This window comes from Cydia strobilella, chromosome 8 (assembly GCF_947568885.1).
Source record: "Cydia strobilella chromosome 8, ilCydStro3.1, whole genome shotgun sequence".
NCBI classification, from domain to species: domain Eukaryota; kingdom Metazoa; phylum Arthropoda; class Insecta; order Lepidoptera; family Tortricidae; genus Cydia; species Cydia strobilella.
Genome location: NC_086048.1, coordinates 6,971,750 through 6,996,106, shown reverse-complemented (window position 1 = coordinate 6,996,106; position 24,357 = coordinate 6,971,750). Strand labels below are relative to the sequence as shown.

The 24,357-nt window shown below is 41.8% G+C and overlaps 1 protein-coding gene across 1 annotated transcript; it reads left to right on the top strand.

The window, feature by feature from the left end:
• The first annotated feature begins 16,867 nt into the window (after nucleotides 1–16,867).
• LOC134743387 (uncharacterized) lies at nucleotides 16,868–22,577 on the top strand. The gene is made up of 2 exons (XM_063676778.1): nucleotides 16,868–19,408; nucleotides 19,497–22,577. Exons 1-2 carry the CDS (start codon nucleotides 16,868–16,870, stop codon nucleotides 22,575–22,577), a joined length of 5,622 nt encoding a protein of 1,873 aa, XP_063532848.1.
• Nucleotides 22,578–24,357: the final 1,780 nt, after the last annotated feature.

The window sequence follows — 24,357 nt, the reverse complement described above, 5'->3', positions numbered from 1 at the left end:
ATAAATGAGGATTTATGAAGAAGAAACCATCTAGTTTACGTGAATAACTATATTTCTCGCGTAACGCACCACACAGATTAGATAGGTATGTAGGTATACAGTATATATTGTTTAATCGTATGGCATTATATTATACAGATACAGAGAAATCATAAATCTAACTCCAGAGAACCCGTCGCATGGACAGGACTGACTCAAAGAAACAAAATAACGTACACTAGTCACATTCAGTACTGATCAAACGGAAACCAATTATAAAGAACTACCATTATCATAATTCATAAGCTACCAATTTGATCCCCATGTACCATGTTTGTTCAGCGAAAATTAATGGTTTCGGAGAAATCATCGATTTTGTGTGGGTGAACCATGCTACTTAACTTTTGCAACTGTTTATTTAAAAAATAAATAAAATAATAAATGTACTAAGTCAAGTATGCCGTTACAAAATAATGGATAAGACATCAAACTATACTACATACCTATTTAATAAGAATTTACTGAAAACTGACTTGATGTTTATCAATGAATGGAGCGAAATGATATATCCAAAACTGTTCTTTTTTTTTAATGGAGGACACATCGATCGTATTTTATGGTCCTCTATAATTGGCCTTCGTTTGACCCGTATTAAACACGGCATTGTATATTCTAATGCCAAGGAAGGAGAATACATATAGAGATTACAGAATTAATGAATTAATATACAATTCTCTTCACACTGCAGAATCAATAATACATATTAACTACAAAGGTAAATTATACTTACCTACTTATATTATAAAATATTGTGTTAGGTTTGATCGCGGAAATAAACTTTCAAAGGAACTTAATAATACGGCCGTCTGAACCTGTCTAACATTGTAGTTCCTAGACGTAGACAAATTATAACACGAGAATGATTTATTAACTTGACACGTGTTTGGATTTATTTTTTATTTGTTTTATAGAAAGCGTGAATGGTTTATATATTTTTTTTCTTTTGACTCATTGAGATACTTTGTACCTGTTTTGTATTAACCCTTGACGCAAACAGAGGGGTGTTATTAGTTTGACCGCTATATGTTTGTCTGTCCATAGCATTGGGTAAACCGATTTTGATGCGTTTTTTATTTGAAAGCCGGTTTATGTAGCACTGACTCTTAGAATTGTTTTATCAAAATTGGTTCATCCGTTTCAATTGAATTGTTTTTTTTTGAACATCGGTTATACAATCTTAAAATTTCCCGATCGAAACATGCGTGGCCAAAACCAGAAACTGTAACTTAATCATCGACTTATGGCTCCTCTACACGATGGGCCATCATAGTAGCCCACTAAGATAGGCCAGCGTGTAGAGAGGGTAGTGGTGTCGGATGGCTTATGGCGCGTCGGGATGGCGATGGGATGACCGCGGTGTCGGTTTTCCGTCCGCACATAAAAGGTAGTGAGCCAGCGATGGCGCGTACGTGGCCCATTTCATAGTGCGTGCTCTCAACGATCGCATGACCATCTCCCTGATCCAGCACTGGACCATCGTGTAGAGGAGCTATAACCATCACATGGTCATCTCGCTGGTCCAGCGCTGGGCCATCGTGTAGACGAGCCATAACACTTATGAATCCCCAAGAAATGAGTCCGATAAGTTTCTTAGCGCCGGTAACTTCTCGGGGCTGTGATGTAGGTGAGGTTAATGAATCGGTGGTAGTTTTTGGGATTCATAAGTGCATTGTAACTATGCCTAAATCCATCCGGGAGTAAAGATATAGATATATATATATATATATATATATATATATATAATAGGAGTTTATTATAATAAGAGAGAGTTTAATAATGTTTTCTCCGTTTGAAAGAGTGCAACAATAATGAAGCATTCTGGGATTTCTAGGAATGTTAGCTAAATATCTAAATATATACGTAAGGAAGATTAGATTATTTCCAATAGATATGTTTAGAGGTAGATTTTTTATATATAAGTATATATTCACAAAATGAAAAAGATGACACTGAATTGCTTTAATGTTGTTTATTGTTGATTGTATAGGTATGTTGTTTATTCATTTTCTATGAGACGATAACCCTTCGAACCTATTTTTTTTAAATTTGCCGCTCTTTTCTACTGACGGAAATTGCTTGATAGACTATACCTTCATTATTAACAAAACCGAAAGAATTAAGTACACATAAACAAAAAAAAACATTTTACAAATGATGAACTGAATGACAAAGAGGACGAAGAGGTTTATTGATTATTTAAATTTATTTGGCTGTTAATCATTCTAAAGCTCCGACCGCTTCGTTTAAAGTCAATAATAATTTAAATACAAATTGACAAAATCAAAATCAATGAAATATTTCATTCCTCATAGTGTAAATTAAATGTAAATATGTGTAAACTGTGTAACAACGATTATCGTTTATCCAATTCTTGAATATATGGAATTATTTGCACGGTCTTTTTACGAGTATCATTCTGCAGCCACAAAAGGCTTTTAAATATCTGTGGTAAATGTAATATCTGTGTTAAATTACTTTATCTCACTAACTTTTAGGCTAAGCGGGATTTTGGAGTGGCCATTCAATTTTCCGTTAACATGCGCTTGATATTCCATACATGAAAAAGGTTTAACACAGAGATTCTCAAAGTGTGCTTAGAATTTTACTATGAAGCCAATTACAATGATGACAGTCGCGCGTACATTTCACATAATTAAGATATCATTTTGATGTAGCAATTTAAGTTTGAATTGCCCTCTATATCAAAGGATTAGCTAACTAAGACATCTATCAGCCAAACTGTCAGTCTGGTCACATTGGCATAATAATATTACATTGTGAAGTCTTAAAATAAGTAATTAGAAGCCCCATGATACATGTGTTACTTCAACTGAGTTTTTTTTTTTTTTTCAATTTTTAGTTTTTGTCTGAAATCGTTTTCCTGAAAGGTATTAGCTCAGCACACATGCATACCTATTTGTATGCAGAGATGCTAAGCTGATAACTTTGCTAACTGTACATAAGAGGCCGTAGTCGATTTTGGAGCAAAAATGTAAAATTGATAGTTTTAGTCGTTGAAATTATACACGTTTTGTTACGTAATATCTAAATAACAAGTATTGATTTCTATTAGCACGTCTTCTCATCTTGCCTTTTAATAATGAGGTCGCGAGCGTGCGTCACCGGTAATGCATGAAGAGAAGGGGCAGTTTTTAAAAAATCATGGTGGTAAATTATACAAATTGATGTATAAGAATAGGTTCAGCAAATGTTGTAGTTTGTTTAAGTATCGAAATTACGTTGAAATTAAGTCGATTTTCAGAGAAATTGTCACTTGTTTTGAAGTAATTTCTGGAGAAAATTGATTTCGTCTAACTTTCATTTACACTACTTCAAAGTCATAATAATAAAAATGTAGTCTGATAAACGTCAAGTACAGGATATGTGTAATACAAAATTACCATGTTTAGCAGTCCAAACTTTACGAAATTTACAAATAAGAGCGACAAAACCAGTGCTTTACGCGAATTTACCTAAACGTCCATCAGAAAAGCAAACATTACTAATTTAGTGAGTCTGTTTTCAAAAAATTGATCTGATAAAAGGTAAGATAAGAAGACGTTCTAATAGAAACCAGTACTTGTTATTTCAATTAGGTAATAAAAGATGTAAAATTTCACGGACTAAATCTATCAATTTTACATTTTTGCGACTAAAATCGACACCGGCCTCTTAAGAGCCCTTATTCCCTGGAGCGTTCATCGATTTCACGAAATAACTCTCAATAGATGGCGTTGACGCGCGGTACGCGAGCGCCGGCAACTATAACGCGTTTTGAACGCAGAGAAGAATAATCTTGATCTTTGTCGATTTCAATAGCAAGTAACATTATTTTTATTGTTATAGCCACTCTTTTATTTTATTTTATATGCATGGTAGTAGTAATTTCAATTTATTATGTTAAGAACATACCCAGAGATGACCAGGGTGCCTAGCCAAGATGCCAACCGTTTAGGTACTTATAGTTTACATTAAAACCAAATCTGCAGCTGGCCTCTGAAAAGGGTAATAGAAACGCGATCCGTATTTCTTTCATTTTCCAAATGACCAGGGTGCCTAGCCAAGATGCCAACCGTTTATGGCGTAGCAAACGAAACGTAACTGTCTCTGTCGCACTAATATTGAAGAGTGATAGAGAGAGATTACGCTATTGTTCGCTTCGGAACGAACGACTGGAATCTTGGCTAGGCACTCGGGTTTAGTACCTACAGTTTACGTTAAAACCACTTAAAACCAAATCTGTAGGTGGCCACTGAAATGGGTAATAGAACTGCGTTCCGCATGTGTTTTGCTTTCCAGATAATCAGAGTACCTAGCCAAGATGCCAGTCGTTCGTTCCGTAGCGAACGATAGGGTAATTTCTCTCTATCACTCTTCCATATTAGTGCGACAGAGACGGTTGCGTTTCGTTCGCTATGGAGCGTAAACGGTTGGCATCTTGGCTAGGCACCCTGGTCATCTGCAAAGCGAAACACATACGGAACGCGTTTCGATTACCCATTACAGTGGCCAGCTATAGATTTGGTTTAAATGTAAACTATAGGTACCTAAACCTGGGTGCCTAGCCAAAATGCCAGTCGTTCGTTCCGCAGCGAACGATAGGGTAATCTCTCTCTATCACTCTTCCATATTAGTGCGACAGAGACGGTTGCGTTTCGTTCGCTACGGAGCGTAAACAGTTGGCATCTTGGTTAGGCACCCTGGTCATCTGCAAAGCGTAACACATACGGAACGCGTTTCTATTACCCATTACAGTGGCCAGCTATAGATTTGGTTTTAATGTAAACTATAGGTACCTAAACCTGGGTGCCTAGCCAAGATGCCAGTCGTTCGTTCCGCAGCGAACGATAGGGTAATCGCTCTCTATCACTCTTCCATATTAGTGCGACAGAGACGGTTGCGTTTCGTTCGCTACGGAGCGTAAACAGTTGGCATCTTGGCTAGGCACCTTGGTCATCTGGAAAGGGAAAGACATACGGAACCCGTTTCTACTACCCATTCAGAGGCCAGCTACAGATTTGGTTTTAATGTAAACTATAGGTACCTAAACGGTTGGCATCTTGGCTAGGCACCCTGGTCATCTAGAAAGGGAAAGACATACGGAACCCGTTTCTACTACCCATCCAGAGGCCAGCTACAGATTTGGTTTTAATGTAAACTATAGGTACCTAAACGGTTGGCATCTTGGCTAGGCACCTTAGTCATCTGGAAAGGGAAAGACATACGGAACCCGTTTCTACTACCCATCCAGAGGCCAGCTACAGATTTGGTTTTAATGTAAACTATATTCTAGGTACCTAAACGGTTGGCATATTGGCTAGGCACCTTGGTCATCTGGAAAGGGAAAGACATACGGAACCCGTTTCTACTACCCATCCAGAGGCCAGCTACAGATTTGGTTTTAATGTAAACTATAGGTACCTAAACGGTTGGCATATTGGCTAGGCACCTTAGTCATCTGGAAAGGGAAAGACATACGGAACCCGTTTCTACTACCCATCCAGAGGCCAGCTACAGATTTGGTTTTAATGTAAACTATAGGTACCTAAACGGTTGGCATCTTGGCTAGGCACCCTGGTCATCTAGAAAGCGAAAGATACAAGGAACGCGTTTCTACTACCCATTTTAGAGACCAGCTACAGATTTGGTTTTAATGTAAATTATATTCTAGGTACCTAAACGGTTGGCATCTTGGCTAGGCACCTTGGTCATCTGGAAAGGGAAAGACATACGGAACCCGTTTCTACTACCCATTCAGAGGCCAGCTACAGATTTGGTTTTAATGTAAACTATAGGTACCTAAACGGTTGGCATCTTGGCTAGGCACCCTGAACAGATCGCACCTAGGCGAAAAAATGTAATATTTGTGCTATAAAATGTACCTATGATTACATTGATCACCTAAGGATCAAGATTTTCTAATCGCAGTATACACCACTTCTCGGAACTAGTTCGTTGATTACGAACGAAACAAACGCCTGACGATCGAGCGCAGGTCCGTCCCCTAAGCGCGCCCGGCGGAGACTGAGCGCGCAGTGTCGGTGCAGCGTGATTTATACGTCTTTTAAAAATATTTAAATTTACGGTAAAATAGGTCCTATAGTTATGATTATTTTTTTATGGGTTCACATAAAGTTAGTTTGCTATAATATTATTTTGAGGGCAAAATATAAGTACAATTTGCGATAAAAAAATATAATGCGACCCTGTTTTCACCGAAAAAATTAAGAAAACGCGGAAGGTTATTTATCAATTTTTTTACATGAATCTTTGATTTTCAATAATTTTAGCCCCTCGTACAAGATATGGTGAATTGAATTGTAATCATTCATATACCAAATGATTCTTGTTTACTGCAAAATTGGCAACCGAAATGACACCTTTCACTGCAAATTTTGAAAAATACTCCCAGGAAAACTCATTTATTTTAGGTTTAAAAAGAGAAAATGCAAACTTTAATTATTTCAGCCGCTAGTTTAGGAAATGATTATTTAAGAACGTTAACAGTTTTTGAATAAATACTAATAGTTACGTCGTAATGTTGAATGAAAAAGGAAGCATTTTGCAAAATACGCTCGTTTGTAGGAATAAGGCCTCTTAATAATCCTAACAAGCGTGAATAAAATAACAATTTTAGAAAAAATGCAACGTGGTAAGTGAAATAATTCCTATGTTATTCTTCCATGTAATTTACCACCTAGGAGAAGAAGATATGCCAACCGCTATTAACCAAATGAAAATTCAAAGGTGTTCGACATCAAAAAGTTTTATGAGCCAGCTAACACAATATTAAAGATTTTGATACCATAAAGGGGCCCATTGACTATCAGTCCGTCGGACGATATCGGCCTGTCAGTTAGAACAAAAATTTGACAGTTCCGAACAACTGACAGGCCGATATCGTCCGGCGGACTGATAGTCAGTGGGCCCCTTTATACCTATTTAAGAACGAAACGTTTAGATAGTATATATATAAATAACCACCATTAAGTTTAATCATGCCGCCCCCGCTTTTTACAGTTTGAGAAACTCAGGTCTAGCATAATACGCTCTCGACCCTACAATTGCGTGTCCCAAACTTGTCAAAAGTTTGCGGTGCCCCAAACACCAGCTCTGTCGTGACATACGTGACTACGAACAAACATCTGTTAGTTCGCGGCGTCAATTTAGACTAACCCTTTTAACTGAAGATTCTGCTTTCCTAATCTATGAACTCTTTATTTTATTTTGGGAGAATCAATTGTTTCTTGATGTTATTTTGTACCGTCAGGCAGGGGCCAAAGTAGCACAGTTTTATTAGAAGAAATGATGAACCATGTTTCTATGTAGGTACCCAAATTCCAAATCCTTACTTACTAACAAGCAGATTATGCGCATTCTGCCGCAGTTGTGAATGTTGTGATATTTAAAAGCCCCTATGAAAAAAAGAGGTAAAACTAATTAAAACCGCCCTTGGATGGAACCCTTGAGGCAGCCCGCTTCAAGTCCAAATATTTGATATAATATGTATATCGTAATTAGTGGGTCAAATTTAATAATCCAATATTAAGAGAGCATAAGCATATTAACTGCGCGCAAATTTGAAGTACCCCGGGTATTTTGGTAATAGAACTCTAAGCAAAAGACTCGTATTTCCTAATATAAAGAGTCTACCCGAGAATATTCGGCATGACCCATGTAAGAAAAAGTTTAAAAGCGCCTTAAAACTGTACCTACTGCAAACACTTAAGTTAAGTGACAATTGCACACGAGCCAGTGTCGCTAAGTGTTTAGATTAAATATAATATACGTACTTAAAATCGATTTGTGTATGTAGTCTTACCTGCTGGCAACCGTTTTGCAGGCATCTGTTTAGACTTAAGTTCTGTCCTGTGTGCTATTAACCAATAAAAGCCAAATGCAAATTTATATCGGTTCTTAAAGCTTATGGTTTCGATAGTTCCGGTTTCCTTTCAAGTAACTCCGCGAGACGTAAACTAAAACACCTAACACATTGCAACAAGATCGAGTTAAGACGTTAAAAAACAATAGAATATCCGTTAAGATTGAGCTTGTTGGAGTGAAGTAGAGGTACACTTGGAACTGCAAACTCTTAACTCAATCGAAACTAGTCAAATGTTTGAAACAACTCGACGCGCCGTGGCAGGCGTTTTAAGTTTGTGTTTATGGGTTACGGGACTTACGGGTGAGCGGGCGAGTCGAGTTGTTGTTGGGCCAGTGTGAAGGCACCTCAACCTAAGGGTGTAATAATGCGGTTATTGTTGTCATAGCAAGATGTTAGAGCAAAAGTTTCGACAGTGTCGAAAGAAGAAGCTGTCAATTTATCCTTTATCCTGCCATTCACACGTCGTGCTATCGACGTCCTATGAAAACACGCCTTTATATACTCGTATTCGAAAATAAACTAGAAGAACAAATGAACATATATCTACAGTGACTTTCCTTTTATTTGTTTTTATGCTGTTTCTTTGTATCTCAAATTCCCGATGTTTGATTAAGTTGTAATTGTGTGCTCTGCCATAATTTCGGTGATAATGCAATAATAAATTTGCGAACATTGAACAAACCGGAAGGTAACCAAATGAATTCCTTAACAAAAAACGCGTCTAGTTTGGGCTCGTTACAAAAGTCTCGAAAGTAATCAAAACAAATGTATGACAGCAACTTGTTTGTTTTTCTAATTGTTAATATCTATTCATTCATGCATTGCATATATTATGCTTGAATAATGTGTACCTACTTATTATAGATATCGAAAAAAAAAAGGTGTAAGTATGCAAGTAGGTATGTATTAGTATGTACCTATATTTGAATTGACACAATCCACATAAATTGCACCACCAGTTTAGCAGCCAGCAAGCAGTTGCAAGTCTACAACATCAGCGTCGCCTAGACCTTAATAGTTATTTGTTATACAAGGGTGCAAAGTTGTATTTTACCCGCGAGTGTGGAATTGAAACACGAGCAAGCGAAAGGATTCTATAGTTAAACCACGAGCGAAGCGAGTGGTTCTAAAATAGAATCCTGAGAGTAGCGAGTGTTTCAACACACGAGAAGTAAAATACATTTGCACCCGTGTGTAACACAAAACTTTTCCCCTCACTATAGCGAGGAAAGTGCAACATCCACAGGCGTTAGATCATCTTCATCACTGAATTCACTCATTTTTTTACGATAATAAGATATTATAACAGAAAACTGGAAGTTGTGTATTTTTACGTGTCGGAGTCAGTGAGAAATTTTTTGTTGACAATGTTGACATTTCTGACGATGCGTTTTGAAATTGCATCGACTCAACTTGTGCGTTCAGAATTACATTCAACATCATTTATAAAAACAAATGTTTCTTATAGAATTTAAGGTTTATGACTTAAAATCATTAAATAAAGCTTAATTTGGTATTTTTTATTAAATTCTCAAACCATTTATTTACTTAATGATAATTAATATCGTACGAACCATTATTATGAGCGTTTTACGTTTTGTTATTTGTCAAAAGCTACTTAAACACGCTCCATCCAAGGTCAAATTACTTTCCCCAGTTTCCCCACACAAAATGCGTTTTTCCCCGCTTGTTTTAAAGGATAAAAGACTGCTGTCCGAGCTAGTGAGGGGAAAAGTATTTAAATTGATGTAATTTCGTAGGCTGCTGGTTCCCCGGGGCGTTCAACTCGCCCACGTACAGAAACAGCCTGGAATAGCATCCAAATTCGCCCAACGTTGTCGGACAATACGGAATGTACATTACATTTGCGTCGAGCTAATCCTCTTATTGCGTTTTAATAGATCCAGCGGCACCGTTAAAAACAACACGGCCAACAACAAACTTTTTTACGTGGTTCCCACAATTTTGTTATAGCGACCGGAAAAATGAGCATTAACTACTTTTTTGACGCTTAAGCAAGGTGTTTTTAACACGAATAAAATAAGTCTAAGGTAAGTCGAATTTGTAAAAATTTTGATTACCATCGGATTTTTGGCAAAGGAAAATAAATACTTTTCCCCTCACTAGCTCGGAAAGTTGTCTTTTATCCTTTAAAACAAGCGGGGAAAAACGCATTTTATCCACTAGTGGGGAAAGTAATTTGACCTTCGATGGAGCGTGTTTAAGTAGCTTGACAGATAACAAAACGTAAAACGCTCATAACAATGATTCGTTTGATATTAATTATCATTAAACAAATGGTTTGAGAATCTAATAAAAAATACCAAATTTAGTTTTATTTAATGATTTTATGTCATAAACCTTAAAGTTCCATAAGAAACGTTTGTTTTTTAATAATGATGTTAAATATAAGTTGAGTCGATGCAATTTCAAAACGCATCATTGACATTTCATACGTCAGAAATGTCAACATTGTCAACAAAATTTTTACTTAAAAACTTCTCACGTAAAAATACAGAATTTCCAGTTTTTTGTTATAATATCGTACAAAAATGAGTGATTCCAGTTGATGAAGATGATCTAACGCCTGTGGATGTTGCACTTTCCTCGCTATAGTGAGGTGAAAAGTTTTGTGTTACACACGGGTGCAAATGTATTTTACTTCTCGTGTGTTGAAACACTTGCTACGCTCAGGATTCTATTTTAGAACCACTCGCTTTGCTCGTGGTTCAACTATAGAATCCTTTCGCTTGCTCGTGTTTCAATTCCACACTCGCGGGTAAAATACAACTTTGCACCCTTGTATAACAAATAACTATTTAAACATCGAAGTTAATCAACTGCAATGCACCTATTTTAAAAGTGAAAGAAAGGGTTAAATACAATGCACTTTCCCTATTTGAACTGTGAGAGTGAGCTTGAACCAGCGCCTCTGCTGGTCGAATTTACCTTATTATCTTATTAATATAAAACTAGTATTTCTATCCGTTATCCGTCAATTCAGTTGAACAATTGAATTTCGTACTTTTGTATTTCTCTAATGCAGTTGGTCCCATATAGTCAATTAAATTGTAATTTTGAATTTATTTGATAATGTAATGTATATTATGTAATTAAATACAGAATATATTATATGTAATACAAAATTACCATTTTTGAAATCAAGTAATAATCAATTAAATTGTATAAATAAAGATACATTTTATCCTCATAAAAATACAGGATATATTGACACGAAAAGAAGATAGCAAACATGCGTATTAGAGAAATGGAGAGATTTATTTTGTTTCTGGTGAATCTAGAACTCGCCTGTAGACAACATGTTATAGGTATAGGTATCGCGATTAATGCGAAGCTATGAGAAACCGCTTCGGAATAAATTCATAGAGAATTTAGACGGTTTCAGAAAGCCTTCATAGAGAATTGCAATGACTACGCTTCTAAGGTAAAGATCCTATCAGCCGATAAAATGGATATTGAATTTTTTAAAGGCCGTTATTGATCACCCTTTTGTGAAAACGCGTTCATACGTAAAATTGCTCTTTCAACTATAACGACGATTTTCAAGGTAATAACATTGTTAAAAGGTATTTTCAATACGTTCATGTTTGGGAAGAATCATCATACATGTTTAACATCGAGCTGTGAGAGATCCAAGAAACGAGGAAGCGGAATATTAAAGATTAGAAACTTGAGCGTTAAGATTTTTTTAAGAAACGAGAGGGGTAAACAAACTTCTCCGAAAAAAAACACCTCACCACCACGAGGTGCGTACCTAGTTGCGTACTAACCAATGATATTATATAACTATAGATAGGTTAGTTATTACTCGTACATAAGGAGCACAACTTGTACATTTTGTCACGAGGTAATTTTGGAACGCCTACAACATATCTTGAGTTATAATAAATAATTGGTACTAACTGTAAAACGTTACAAATTTAATGTTATTAAGAGTTTATTGTTCAAAATCATCGCTTTTTTAATTAAATTCCATAATTATACATGTATTCCATCAACTAACATGAAGTAACAATACGTTTCATCCAATTACGTTGCACACTGATATATGAGTCACACCTTATATAAGAGTCCACTTATGCGGTGTAGTGTACTTATGTAGTCAGTTGTCATGTTATTGTAAGTTAAAATTATGTTACCCGGGAACTAGTCATAAAACCTTCCAAACTGTGGAATTTGAGGCCGCCAGAAACAAGTTTAGTCATTGACAAAAAGACGCATCTGGGACCGCGCTCGGTTCCGAAACTTTACAACATTCGTTAATGAAATATTTGCTTCCCTGCGTACAAATACACTTTGATTGCAACTTTACCCGGAATAAACTTATTTACAGAGGTCCAATATCTATATGGGAACTAAATATAATAATGACCTTAATGATGACCTAGACAGAGAACGGGAGCTCAGGGCATTGGCTGTAAGGTCTAACATGCTCGCCCGCAGGTTTACTCGATGCTCAAGAGAGGTTAAAATTGTGGTTTTCAAAGCTTTCAATCAATCATTTTACACAAGCAGTCTGTGGGTAAAGTATACGAAAAAAGCCTTTAATGCCCTGCGCGTGCAATATAATAATGCACTCAGAATGTTGTTGGGGCTGCCCACATGGTGCAGTGCAACGCTCATGTTCGCCGAGGCCCAATACAGACGATTTTCACGCGGTTATGCGAAAGAAAATCGTCTCGATGATGGGCAGGCTTAGGGGCAGTACCAACAGCATTCTGGAGGTCATTATAGAGAGGGTTGAGAATCCTATACTGGCGAATTGGATTCGCCAAGTTAACATTAGTTCTTAAGTTATACTAACAAAATATGGATGTAAATCTGAAATAAATGTATTCAATTCAAATATACCTATATGTCTGTATATGGCTTAGAAATGTTGTGACATGTCAAATAATTGGACTCGATTTGTAGATACGCCATACTCAAAGTAAACAAATTTAATACCTTTCAATGCATTATTGTATTATTGTATAAAATTATAATGTATATTCATCCGAACGGATCAAGAATATTTGTTTTAAAACAATTTTATGTTTCGTTTGACCATACGATGCTATTATGAAATAAAGAAATCTAAACCATGCTGACCCGAATAAACGTATTTTTAAATAATAAACGCAATAATAGAAGAAAGTAATAACACATTTTAGTGTCTACTTGCTGTACGGTGTACGATAATCTCCAGAGAAATCAAAGAAGTGTTACACGTAGGTTAGTACCTGCTTACTTAAATACCTATACATATATATATTTTAGATTGATGCCAGTACGAAGAATATATTGCTCTTTGAATATAGACAATGTCGGGACATTGAGAAAGCTTTTAAGTCAATACAAATTTTCTCATTATGTACTAAGTTAGTAGGGTGATTAACTATGAATGTAGTGCGTAAATCGTCACATATTCCAGACTACGATACATATTTTCAGTAGTATTTAGTTATAAATTAGTTTTTTCGGTAGTTAATTAGATAGTTACGATTCCTATAAGCTCGCGCACGGACTGAAAATATGTACAGCGGGTACAAGACGGTGACGGTTCATCCTCTAAAAGGGTTAAAAAATTGTATCTATTACAAATACCTACTTTTAAACTTCTTAGAAAGGCATGATATAAGATTACAAAAAAAAAGTTAATTGAACGTTATTAAAAATTCAACCCCTAAGAGGGTTAAAAAGAGGATAAAAGTTTGTCTTGGGATTCAAATTTTATTTTAAGCTAGGAACTTGAAACTTTGTCAAAAGGTATTCTATTAAACAACAAGAAAACTAATTTCAGCGTTTTTGATAATTCATCTCCCAAGGTGGTGAAAAAGGGGTTAAAAGTTTGTATGGAGATCACACATTTTTTTAAGTGCGGGACTTGAATTTTTGTATAAAGGCATATTACGAGAATACAAGAAACTGTTCCATTTTTTTTTATTCATCCTTTAAAAAGGTTAAAACGGGGTTGAAAGTTTGTATGGGGTTCAAATTTTTTTTTAAGCTAGGAACTTGAAACTTCGTAAAAAGGTATTTTATTAAAAGGGAAGAAAACTGATTACAGCGTTTTTGAAAATTAATACCCCAAGGTGGTGAAAAAGGGGTTGATAGTTTGTATGGAGATCAAACATTTTTTCCCTTCACTAGCTCGGAAAGCCGTCTTTTATCCTTTAAAACAAGCGGGGAAAAACGCATTTTATCCACTAGTGGGGAAAGTAAATTGACCTTGGATGGAACGTGTTTAAGTAGCTTGACAGATAACAAAACGTAATACGCTCATAATAATGGTTCGTTCGATATTAATTATCATTAAATAAATGGTTTGAGAATCTAATAAAAAATACCAGATTTAACTTTATTTAATGATTTTAAGTCATAAACCTTAAAATTCCATAATAAACGTTTGTTTTTTAATAATTATGTTAAATATAATTCTGAACGCACAAGTTAAGTCGATGCAATTTCAAAACGTATCATTGACATTTCATACGTCAGAAATGTCAACATTGTCAACAAAAATTTTACTTAAAAACTTCTCACGTAAAAGTACAGAATTTCCAGAGTTTTTTGTTATAATATCGTACAAAAATGAGTGATTACAGTTGATGAAGATGATCTAACGCCTGTGGATGTTGCACTTTCCTCGCTATAGTGAGGGGAAAAGTTTTGTGTTGCACACGGGTGCAAATGTATTTTACTTCTCGTGTGTTAAAACACTCGCTACGCTCAGGATTCTATTTTATTAACTATAGATCCTTTCGCTTGCTTGTGTTTCAATTCCACACTCGCGGGTAAAATACAACTTTGCACCCTTGTATAACAAATGCGGGACTTGAATATTTGTATAAAGGCAAATTATTAGAATACAAGAAAGTCATTTCAGCTCTTTTAATCATTCATTCCCTAAAAGGGTTAAAAAGTGTTGATAGTTTGTATGAGGTTCAAATTTTATTTTAAGCTAGGAACTTGAGACTTGATAAAAAGCATTATATTAAAAAAATATCAGAAAACTGATATCACCGTTTTTGAAAATTCATTCCCTAAGTTGTTGAAAAAAAATTGAAAGCATCGGGAACGAAGTTTTGTAAATAGTAAACTTGAAATGTTGTAAAAAGACACAATAATAGAAAACAAGAGAAGTGGTTTCAGCGTTTTTAGAATTTTATTCCCAAAGGGAGTTGAAATGTGAAAAAAGGGTTAAATTGAAAGTTTGCATCGGGAGCGAACATTTTTTTAAATAGTGGACTTGAAAATCGTCTTAGGGGGTTGAGAGGGATTATATCGAGAACAATTTTTTTTCAGTTAAGGGCTTGAAACTTCGTAAGTTGTGACAGACTAAATCTCATGCGTTGTATAATTATTAACAAATGATTAACCATCCCTACTGCTATATTTTACTGCATAATGTTCTATGTCATTTAAGAAAAAAATCGACTAAACCTTTTCTCCTTTGATCATGACTATACTCATTTAACGTAACCATTGCTCATACGTACCGGTGTAAAATTTGCAACAGTAAATGGCATACCCACCCAAATTCGTATTCGCTAAAAATGTTTGCTTTTCCAACGTTCGTTGATGACGCGTTTTTTGCGACTTGCGCGTATCTCTGTGAATTATGTCGACTGTAAATATTTTGAATACATCCTGTATTCCTGTGGCTGTGTTGACAGGCAACAATTGATCACTGCGCTGTGTACAAATTTTCAGTTTTTAAATGAAATTCAATTTGCTCTGAGCTGAATTTAAATTTCAACTGTGTCGTTTTTAGGAACTGCTCAGACTGATGTTTATTATTTTAATACGAGTTAGTTTTTAACAACTACATACATATATCTGAGCTGATTATTAACGCTTGTTTGTAATGTAGGTATCGTTCGAAGAGATCTTGCTACACTGCGACAGCGACAATTACACAATTTATTCAGAAAATTGATAGTGACATCATAAAATTCCCACTACTCATACGCTGCAGCGGTAACCCTGTAGCAATCACAGTCCGGTACAGTGCAGAACGGAGGCCGAGGAGGAAGGCGCGTCGAACCATCTGGCGCGCATAGCGTGAAGGGCCTTCGGGCGTTCGCGGAGGAGCCGCTCGTGGGCGGCTGCCGCCGACGGGGTCGCGGATGAGTACGCAAGCGTTCCTGTAACGCCACCAATAGGGCGGCGAGCGGATCCCTTTATTTTACCGAATTTTTTTTGACCAAATTTCATTTCCCAATAACACTTTACCAACTGCACGTTTGTCAACTCAATCTTTCGCATATAATTACTTCGCAATCATTTCATTTCCCAACCCCATAGTTGGGAAATGAAAATGACGAACTAGGTTGGGTTAGGTTAGGTTGGATTAGGGGTGCAGGGCTGGTAGACCTCCTTGTGGTGCACCCTGGGAGGGGGAGGATAGCCGCTCAGTTGCGCGTAAGCTATTCTCTCTCTGCGAACTACCAGTCACAGTCGTGGCAATGGCAGTCGAGTTTTCTCCTGCGTTGGCTTTAATGCCGTGTTTGTGTGCTCCAATGATCCTCAGGGCTATGCCGGACAGGGCCTCCCAAACCGGACAGGCCTGAGGAGAGGGGTCCCGATGTGCGGCTCCGCGTGTCCCTCTGAAACCAGCAGAGGGCACAGTGCGAGACGCCAGGTCCCCCTGGGACGGAGTCGGAGCTCAGCTTCACGAGCTACCCTAGGGTGGTAGGGTGGCTTAGACCACCTGGCGCGATGTTGTGGCTACAGCCACCGACGGGCAACCCGTAACCCGCATTGAGCGGACCGGGGACCTCCCTCACTGAGAGGAGGGTCACGTGGAGTTAACCACTATAAAAAATCCTCAATCCCAAGGTGTGACTGGCGTGCCGATGGGATGCGTGGCTGGGGGGAGCCCAGTCACGAACGTCAGGGGGGGGGGCATACCTCCTTTAAAAAAAAAATAGCAAAATCATGAGTGGCCAAAATAGTAAATCACTACCCCAGGAGGTCCCAATCCTCTGTGATACCACAGAACGGGCAAGTGCCCGCGCTGTGGTGTCATGCTGCCCACCGTATTCTGGGGGGGCACACCGCTCAAGGACGAAAACCGACGACCATGGCAAACGTTTACTGGACAATGATGCATGCGGATTAGTTTTAAGGTTGCGCGGAGGAGGGGACGAGGAAGGTGCGAAAGCGGCTGCTACGACACCCTCTCCAAACCCCCCAACCATGGAGTTCCGACCAGTCCGGGACAATCAGGGGCGTTACATACATCATGCCGTCCCCGGTAGCGAGGACGGAGAGGAGGAGGCGCCCGTGGCACCGCAGGAGTTCGTGCGGTCGCCCACACCAATCCCTACGAGGGTGTTTTGTGGGAGGAGGGCTCGAGGCGCGCTGGAGAGGCTTTCGCCAGGAAGGGAGGAGTTCTTTTCCCCCGCAAAGGTCGACACGCGTGATCTTCCCAGTGAAAAGTTTTTCAGGTCGCCGTTGCAGACGGACGCCGACACTGAGACAGCCGATTCGGATGGTTCGCTGCCTATTCCCCCCTCAAACCAATCCGGGGAAGGACGGAAGCGGCTGTTAAGCGAGGATAATGGATCGGAAGTATCCAGTGATGATGCTTCCGACCCCGGAGCAAGGCGTAGCTTCGGGTCTAATAAGAGAGGACGTGGCCACCCTACAACAGCACATGGCGTGGGGCTGGCCCGGGCCAAAGCCCAATTCTTAAAGCGGAATCAAGAGGAACTTAAGCTGCAAGCTGCGAAGGAGGTGGCGGAGGCAACCCGTAAGGCGATGAGCAAGCGCCTTACCCGCCTGCCACAGTCCCCCCGGACACCAAGCGGGGACGAAGGCGAGGACGCCCGTTCAGCCCTGGCCCTAACCCAGCAGGTGCTGGACGGCTTGGGCGTCATCAACCACGTCGCCACTAAATCAAAAAACTTAAAAGGGACGTTTGTGCGTGATCTAAAGCAAGCCATGGTAACGATCCGCGAGGCGGTCACGGAGTTAGGGGGGCGCTCGGTCTCGGACGAGACCGAGAAATTGGCTGCGGAAAATACGCGCCTAAAGGCAGATATTGCCGAACTCCGCAAGGAGATGGGTGAGCTTCGCGCCAGTCTCGCGGAACTGAGGGCAGGCACAGATGGCCAGGGGCAGAGCTCCCTTCGGGGCAGCCCAACACCCCTACCTTCGGCACCGAGCGATCCTTCGGTCTGGGATATAGAAAGCATTGCTCGCTCCGTCACGATTCAAGTGAGCCAGATAATCAACGCTCGATTTGACGGATTGGAAAAGGAGGGCCGGCTCTTGCCAGCGCAACGTCTTGGCCCACCACTGGCTGGTGACAAGACGAAGGACACGGATCCTAACATGACACAGAAGCCGTCAACATCAGGGGCACCTGATGCTCCAAAGAAGGGACCTCCTAACTACACACAGGAGCCCCAAAAGAGTAGCGGTAAGGGTAAGGCGAAGGGCAAGAAGAGTGTTGCTGTTGCCCCCCAAACACAAAAAACCCTTGCTCGCGAACTGAACTTAGCGGCCCCCCTGCCCCAGCCAACGCCTCCAGATCCTGTGCAGGTGAAAAATAAATGGCAGGTAGCAGGTCGCAATAAAAAAAAGGGAAAAAAAGATAAACCGGTTAACACCCAGCCACAGCAGAGCCGGCAAAAGGCTCAGCGGCCCAAAAAGGCGAAGAAGTTAACACCTCCACGCTCTTCAGCTGTGGTTCTGACATTGTTGCCAGAGGCGAAAGAGTTAGGAGTGACGTATGCGAACGTGCTCTCCGAGGCAAAAAAGGTGGACCTGACCAGTATCGGCATCACAAAGATGAGAATAAAGCGTGCTGTCACTGGTGGTCAAGTACTGGAGGTACCAGGGACAGCCAGCGACGAAAAAGCTGATCAGCTGGCCAAGGCCCTGGCGGAGAAATTAGGCGAGCAGAATGTCCGTATCTCAAGGCCAATTAAATGCGCGGAACTTCGCTTATCGGAGTTGGATGACTCAGTGTCACCGGAGTCAGTGGCAGCCGCGATCGCTATTAACGGTGGTTGTCCCACTGAGAAAGTGAAAACTGGCGAGATCCGTCGAGGCATCCGCACCCTCGGCACACTATGGGTGCGCTGCCCTGTTACGGCTGCCAAGAAGGTGGTTCAGGATGGGCGCCTTGACCTTGGCTGGGGGCTCTCGGCCAGAGTTAGCCTACTAAAAGAGAGGCCAATGAGATGCTTCAGATGTCTCCAAATGGGGCACACCAGTGCCCAGTGCACAGCGACGGAGGACCACAGTGCCCTTTGTTTTAGATGTGGCCAGCCAGGGCATAAGAGGGCAGCTTGCTCAGGGCCACCTTCTTGTGTCCTGTGTTCCGCTGCGGGTAAGCCCGCGGACCATAAAATGGGGTCCAAGGCCTGCAAGAATCCCCGCTCTAAGAAAGATATGCGCGCTGGCGATGGCTCCCCCTCCCACGCTGCTCTCCCCGCCACTGGCTTGGTGGCAGAGGACGAAATAGAGGTAGTGGAATCTGAAAATTTAAATGGCCCTTAAAGTTCTGCAGACTAACCTTAACCACTGTGCCAGGGCCCAGGAGCTTTTATTCCAGTCTCTGGCCCAATGGGGGATACATGTGGCGGTCTTGGCTGAGCCATACTCGGTTTCGCTCCGTGACGACTGGGCCGCAGACCTCGACGGGACTGTTGCTATTGTGTCGAGAGTGGGCGCAGGTTCTTCTGCGTTTGAAGGTGTGCTGAAGGGGAAAGGCTTCGTCTCAGCGAGATGCGGGTGTGCCACATTCGTCGGCATATACTTCTCCCCGAACCGATGTCGGGCGGAGTTCGAGCGCTACCTAACAGAGGTGGGCGCTCACGTCGCACAACTTTCTGGCCCGCTAATTGTCGCAGGGGACTTTAACGCAAAATCCACTGCATGGGGTTCACCGGTGACCGATGTGCGCGGCGAGGTGCTGGAAGAGTGGGCGGTTGCGACAGGGCTCACTCTTGCTAACACGGGAGCAATTCACACGTGCGTGCGGCAACAGGGCGGCTCCATTGTGGACCTGACTTTCACGAATGCTTCTCTGGCGGGCCGTGTAAATGGTTGGAAGGTAATGGCGGACGTGGAGACGCTGTCGGATCATCGCTATATCCGATATGACGTCTTCACGTCTCCATCAGGCTCCGTCCCAAGTCGAGATCCTCCTGCCGGCAGCGGTGGGCGCCCGAGATGGGCTCTAAGCAAGCTTGACCGAGACCGGCTTACAGAAGCAGCAACAGTTCAGGCGTGGCTGCCAGCGCCAGAAGGTGAGGTTGTGGTGGAGGCGGAAGCATCCTGGTTCCGGGAAGCCATGACGCAAATATGCGACGCGGCGATGCCCCGGGCAAAGTCTCCATCACAAAAGACTCAAGTGTACTGGTGGACAGCTGAGCTTGCACTCCTGCGGAAGGGCTGCTCAGATGCGCGGCGCCGGTACCAAAGACAGAGGAGACGTCGGCGGCCAGATGAAGAGGCGGAAAGGACCCTGTATGCTCTATACAAGGCAGCGAAGGAGTCTCTCAAGACTGCCATGGGCCGAGCCATGGATGCTGCGAGAGAGGAATTTCTCGAAACACTAAATGCGGATCCCTGGGGCAGGCCCTATAAACTTGTGAGAAACAAGCTGCGCCCATGGGCCCCACCCCTCACGCAAACCCTTGAAATTGAGTTCCTCGAGGAAGTGGTCACGGTACTGTTTCCTGCCAGAGGCAATGTCAATCCTCCAGCAATGGCGCCACCGCGTGCTGAAGAGACCGAAGAAGTGCCGGCGGTTTCTGCCGAGGAATTGAGAGCAGCAGTCCGGCGAATGCGTATCAAAAACACGGCCCCGGGCCCAGACGGTCTTCCTGGCCGCGCATGGGCCCTCGCAATAGCGGAGCTGGAGCCGCGTCTTACTCGCTTATTTTCGGCGTGCCTGGATCAGGGACGCTTTCCTGTAGCGTGGAAAACAGGGAAACTAGTCCTGCTGAAAAAAGAGGGTCGCCCGGCAGAATCGCCCTCGGCTTATCGGCCAATCGTGCTGCTTGATGAGGTAGGGAAGCTATTCGAGCGCATCATAGCGTCCCGCCTCATCAAGCATATGCAGACAGCGGGGCCAGACTTAGCCGACAACCAATTTGGGTTCAGGAGCGGCCATTCCACAGTGGATGCCATCCTGTGTGTCAAAACCCTGGCCCAAGAATCTGTTTCCCGAGGTGAGGTCGTTCTGGCAGTGTCATTAGACATTCGCAACGCCTTTAACACCATGCCTTGGGAAACAATAAACGAGGCAATGCGCTACCACTGCGTTCCTCCTCATTTGGCCCGTATAATCCGGGCGTATCTGAGTGATCGGTTTGTGGAGTGGCCTGGGCAGCGCACTTGGGGTCGGAAACAGATGGAGTGCGGCGTTCCTCAGGGGTCAGTGCTAGGGCCACTTCTTTGGAATGTCGGTTATGACTGGGTCTTGCGGGGAGAAAACCAACGTGGAATAAGTGTATTTTGTTACGCTGATGACACGTTGGTGATGGCCAAGGGACCAAGCTATCGTGACGCGGCCATTCTGGCTACGGCGGGTGTTGCCCAAGTCGTAAGCCGCATAAGACGGTTAGGGCTGGAGGTCGCTCTCCAAAAATCAGAAGCCATCTGCTTCTACGGGCCTCGGAAAGCACCTCCAATGGATGCCCAAATTACTGTCGGCGGGGTCCCAATCGCTGTCAAGCCAACTCTGCGTTATCTGGGAGTTGTGCTCGACAGCAAATGGAACTTCAAGGCTCATTTCGAGCGTCTGGCCCCAAAATTGATAAGCGCTGCGGCGGCCCTCGGGCGTCTACTTAAAAACTTGGGAGGGCCCAAGGCCTCGTGCCGCCGTTTATACACGGGAGTTGTGCGCTCCATAGCCCTTTATGGCGCACCCGTGTGGGCTGATGCCATTGGCAGACAGTGCACAGCTCATCTGCGGAGATCGCAGAGGGCGATGGCGCTGCGAACGGTGCGTGGGTACCGCACTGTATCCACTGATGCTGCGTGCGTTTTGGCCGGATCCCTACCCTGGGACTTGGAAGCCAAAGTTCTGGCGGAACTTTACTTCTGGCGAGTGGCGGCTTGGGAGCGAGATCATTGGCCTACTCCCTCTGAGATTGAGGCTCGACGCGCTGATTTTCTCAATGACGCGATGGGAGCCTGGGAGTGCCGTCTAGAGCGGCCAATAGCTGGCTCCCGTACGATAGAAGCCATCCGCCCGGTCCTAAAAGATTGGGTGGAAAGGCGGCATGGGGTCCTGACCTTCCGTCTGACCCAGATCCTGTCGGGGCACGGCTGCTTTGGTCGGTTCCTGTGGAAAATTGTGGGTCGGGAACCAACCCCTGAATGCCACGAATGCGGAGCGGAACAAGATACGGCCCAGCACACGCTGGAAGTGTGTCCAGCATGGGGCTCGCAGCGATCCGTACTCATTCCTGTAGTAGGGTCGGACTTGTCCTTGCCGGCAGTGATTGCTGCCATGGTGAGGCAAGACACGGCGTGGCAGGCGATGCTCTCCTTCTGCGAGGAAGTGGTGGCGCAGAAAGAGAAAAATGAGCGCGAAAGGGAGATTGCGGCGGAAGCAGACTCCACTCGCCGTCGAAGAGTAGGGAGGAGGCGCGCTGCGCACGACCGAAATCTCCCACCCTAAATAAGGGTAGCGGGCGGCGGAGATGGAGGGTTTCCGTCGCTCCAAGCTGATCCCCTCGAGCGGGAAGCGCGTGGAAGCTCGGCAAAGCGCGTTTCTGCTAGGTCAGCCCGGGGGGAAGTGTGATTTCTCCCCCCTTTATTGTTCTAGTCATTACTAGTCAGCTGCTGGTGGGTCCGCGGAGAATACGCAAGTGGACCCGTGTTCCCACCTAAACCCAGCGAAGCGGCCAACGTCAGTTTTTAGCAGGTATTACGGGCAACATACACCCGTCGAGTCCTGCATAACCCGGGCTCCCTCTACAAGCCCGGGTATGCGTAAAAGCATTTTCTGACGAAAAAAAAAAAAAAAAAAAAAAGGTTAGGTTGGATTATGTATAGTTGGGAAATGATTAGTTGGGTTTTAAATTTTTGGGAAAGATAGTTTGGGATATGAAAATTTGGCAAAAAAATTCGGTAATGCATCAGTAACCCACTATTAATATTTCAATTTAGGGTTTTATTAGTGTCATTTAATTTTGTTGAATACAAGTTCAATTTCAATGGCTAAGCCCGATGAAAGCTTTATAAATTTGAAACCCGCTCAAAGCTAATTGTAGAGGTCGAATCAAGCGCACCGAAAATAGACAGATTTTACGTTGGGAATTCGACAATGCCAAGGCAAAGTTATTCACTCCCACACAAGTCACTGACAGTTGCTTTCCTTATCCTGAAATTGTTACGAGTATTTGTGGAACAAGGAAGTAAAGGTGTTTTTTTGCTGTTCGTACTAATTGAGTCCCAAGTAAGCGGAAGATATTTTAATATCTCGCAATGATGCAAAACAAGAATCTTTAGAGATTGAAAAGCCACGAGATGCAAATATATTTCATCGAGATTGACACATCCAACTTTTCACCTCAACTTGCGTTCACTTTTTTGTCACTAAAATATGCTTGTATGAGCTACTCAGATGAAAAACCAATTTTGTTCCTGTTACAAATATGTATAAAGTACAATCTTCTGGGTGGAATATGAAGTCCGTTTTCCTTGGCAAGTTAAATAATAGAACTGAACCCGAAGCGTAAACGTGAAACGTCGAAACTAGTTTAATTTCCCCGACTCGTTAGGTTTGCTTTTATAAAATAACCATTTGCCATTGCAAATGCTTCATTACATGCTTCGGTGCACACCTGAAAGTTTGAATTTATTCTCGTACTGCATCTTATATTCTTCAACGGTATACGAAAGAAAACATACATATCTGGGTAATATGATAGATAATAACTGGAGAAGTATAAAAACTGATGGTAGCTGACGTCGTATGGACGCTGGCAACTTAAAATTTTACAACGTTGCACTTAATAGGGTGTACAAAATTTCTCATAGATTTAAAAGTAACAGTTAAAAGCAGTAGAAGAAATATAAAGTACGCACTTAAACAAATCGTGGTTCGAAATCGACAGCCGATGTTGACGTTTGAGAATTTAGTCACCATAAAAGTTCAGTGTCGGTCATCTACTTAATTAGTTCGGCCACAGTTCGGCTGCCAAACTCGAAGGCAGGATTTTTTCTTAGAATTTTCACCTCTTCGTCCTCTTCTACCTGTTTGGTGTCTCTGCCACTCGGATATAATTTTGTTGATATCGCTTTCTGACCATAAAAGAAGTGTTCAGCGGCAATGTTATAAGTAATTATTGTGAATGAGCAACAGAGAGTGTACATAAATTTCTCCTTTCTTCATAACCGCTTTTTAAAACTGCTTAAATTGATATTATACAATGTTCAAATTATTCGTTGACAGT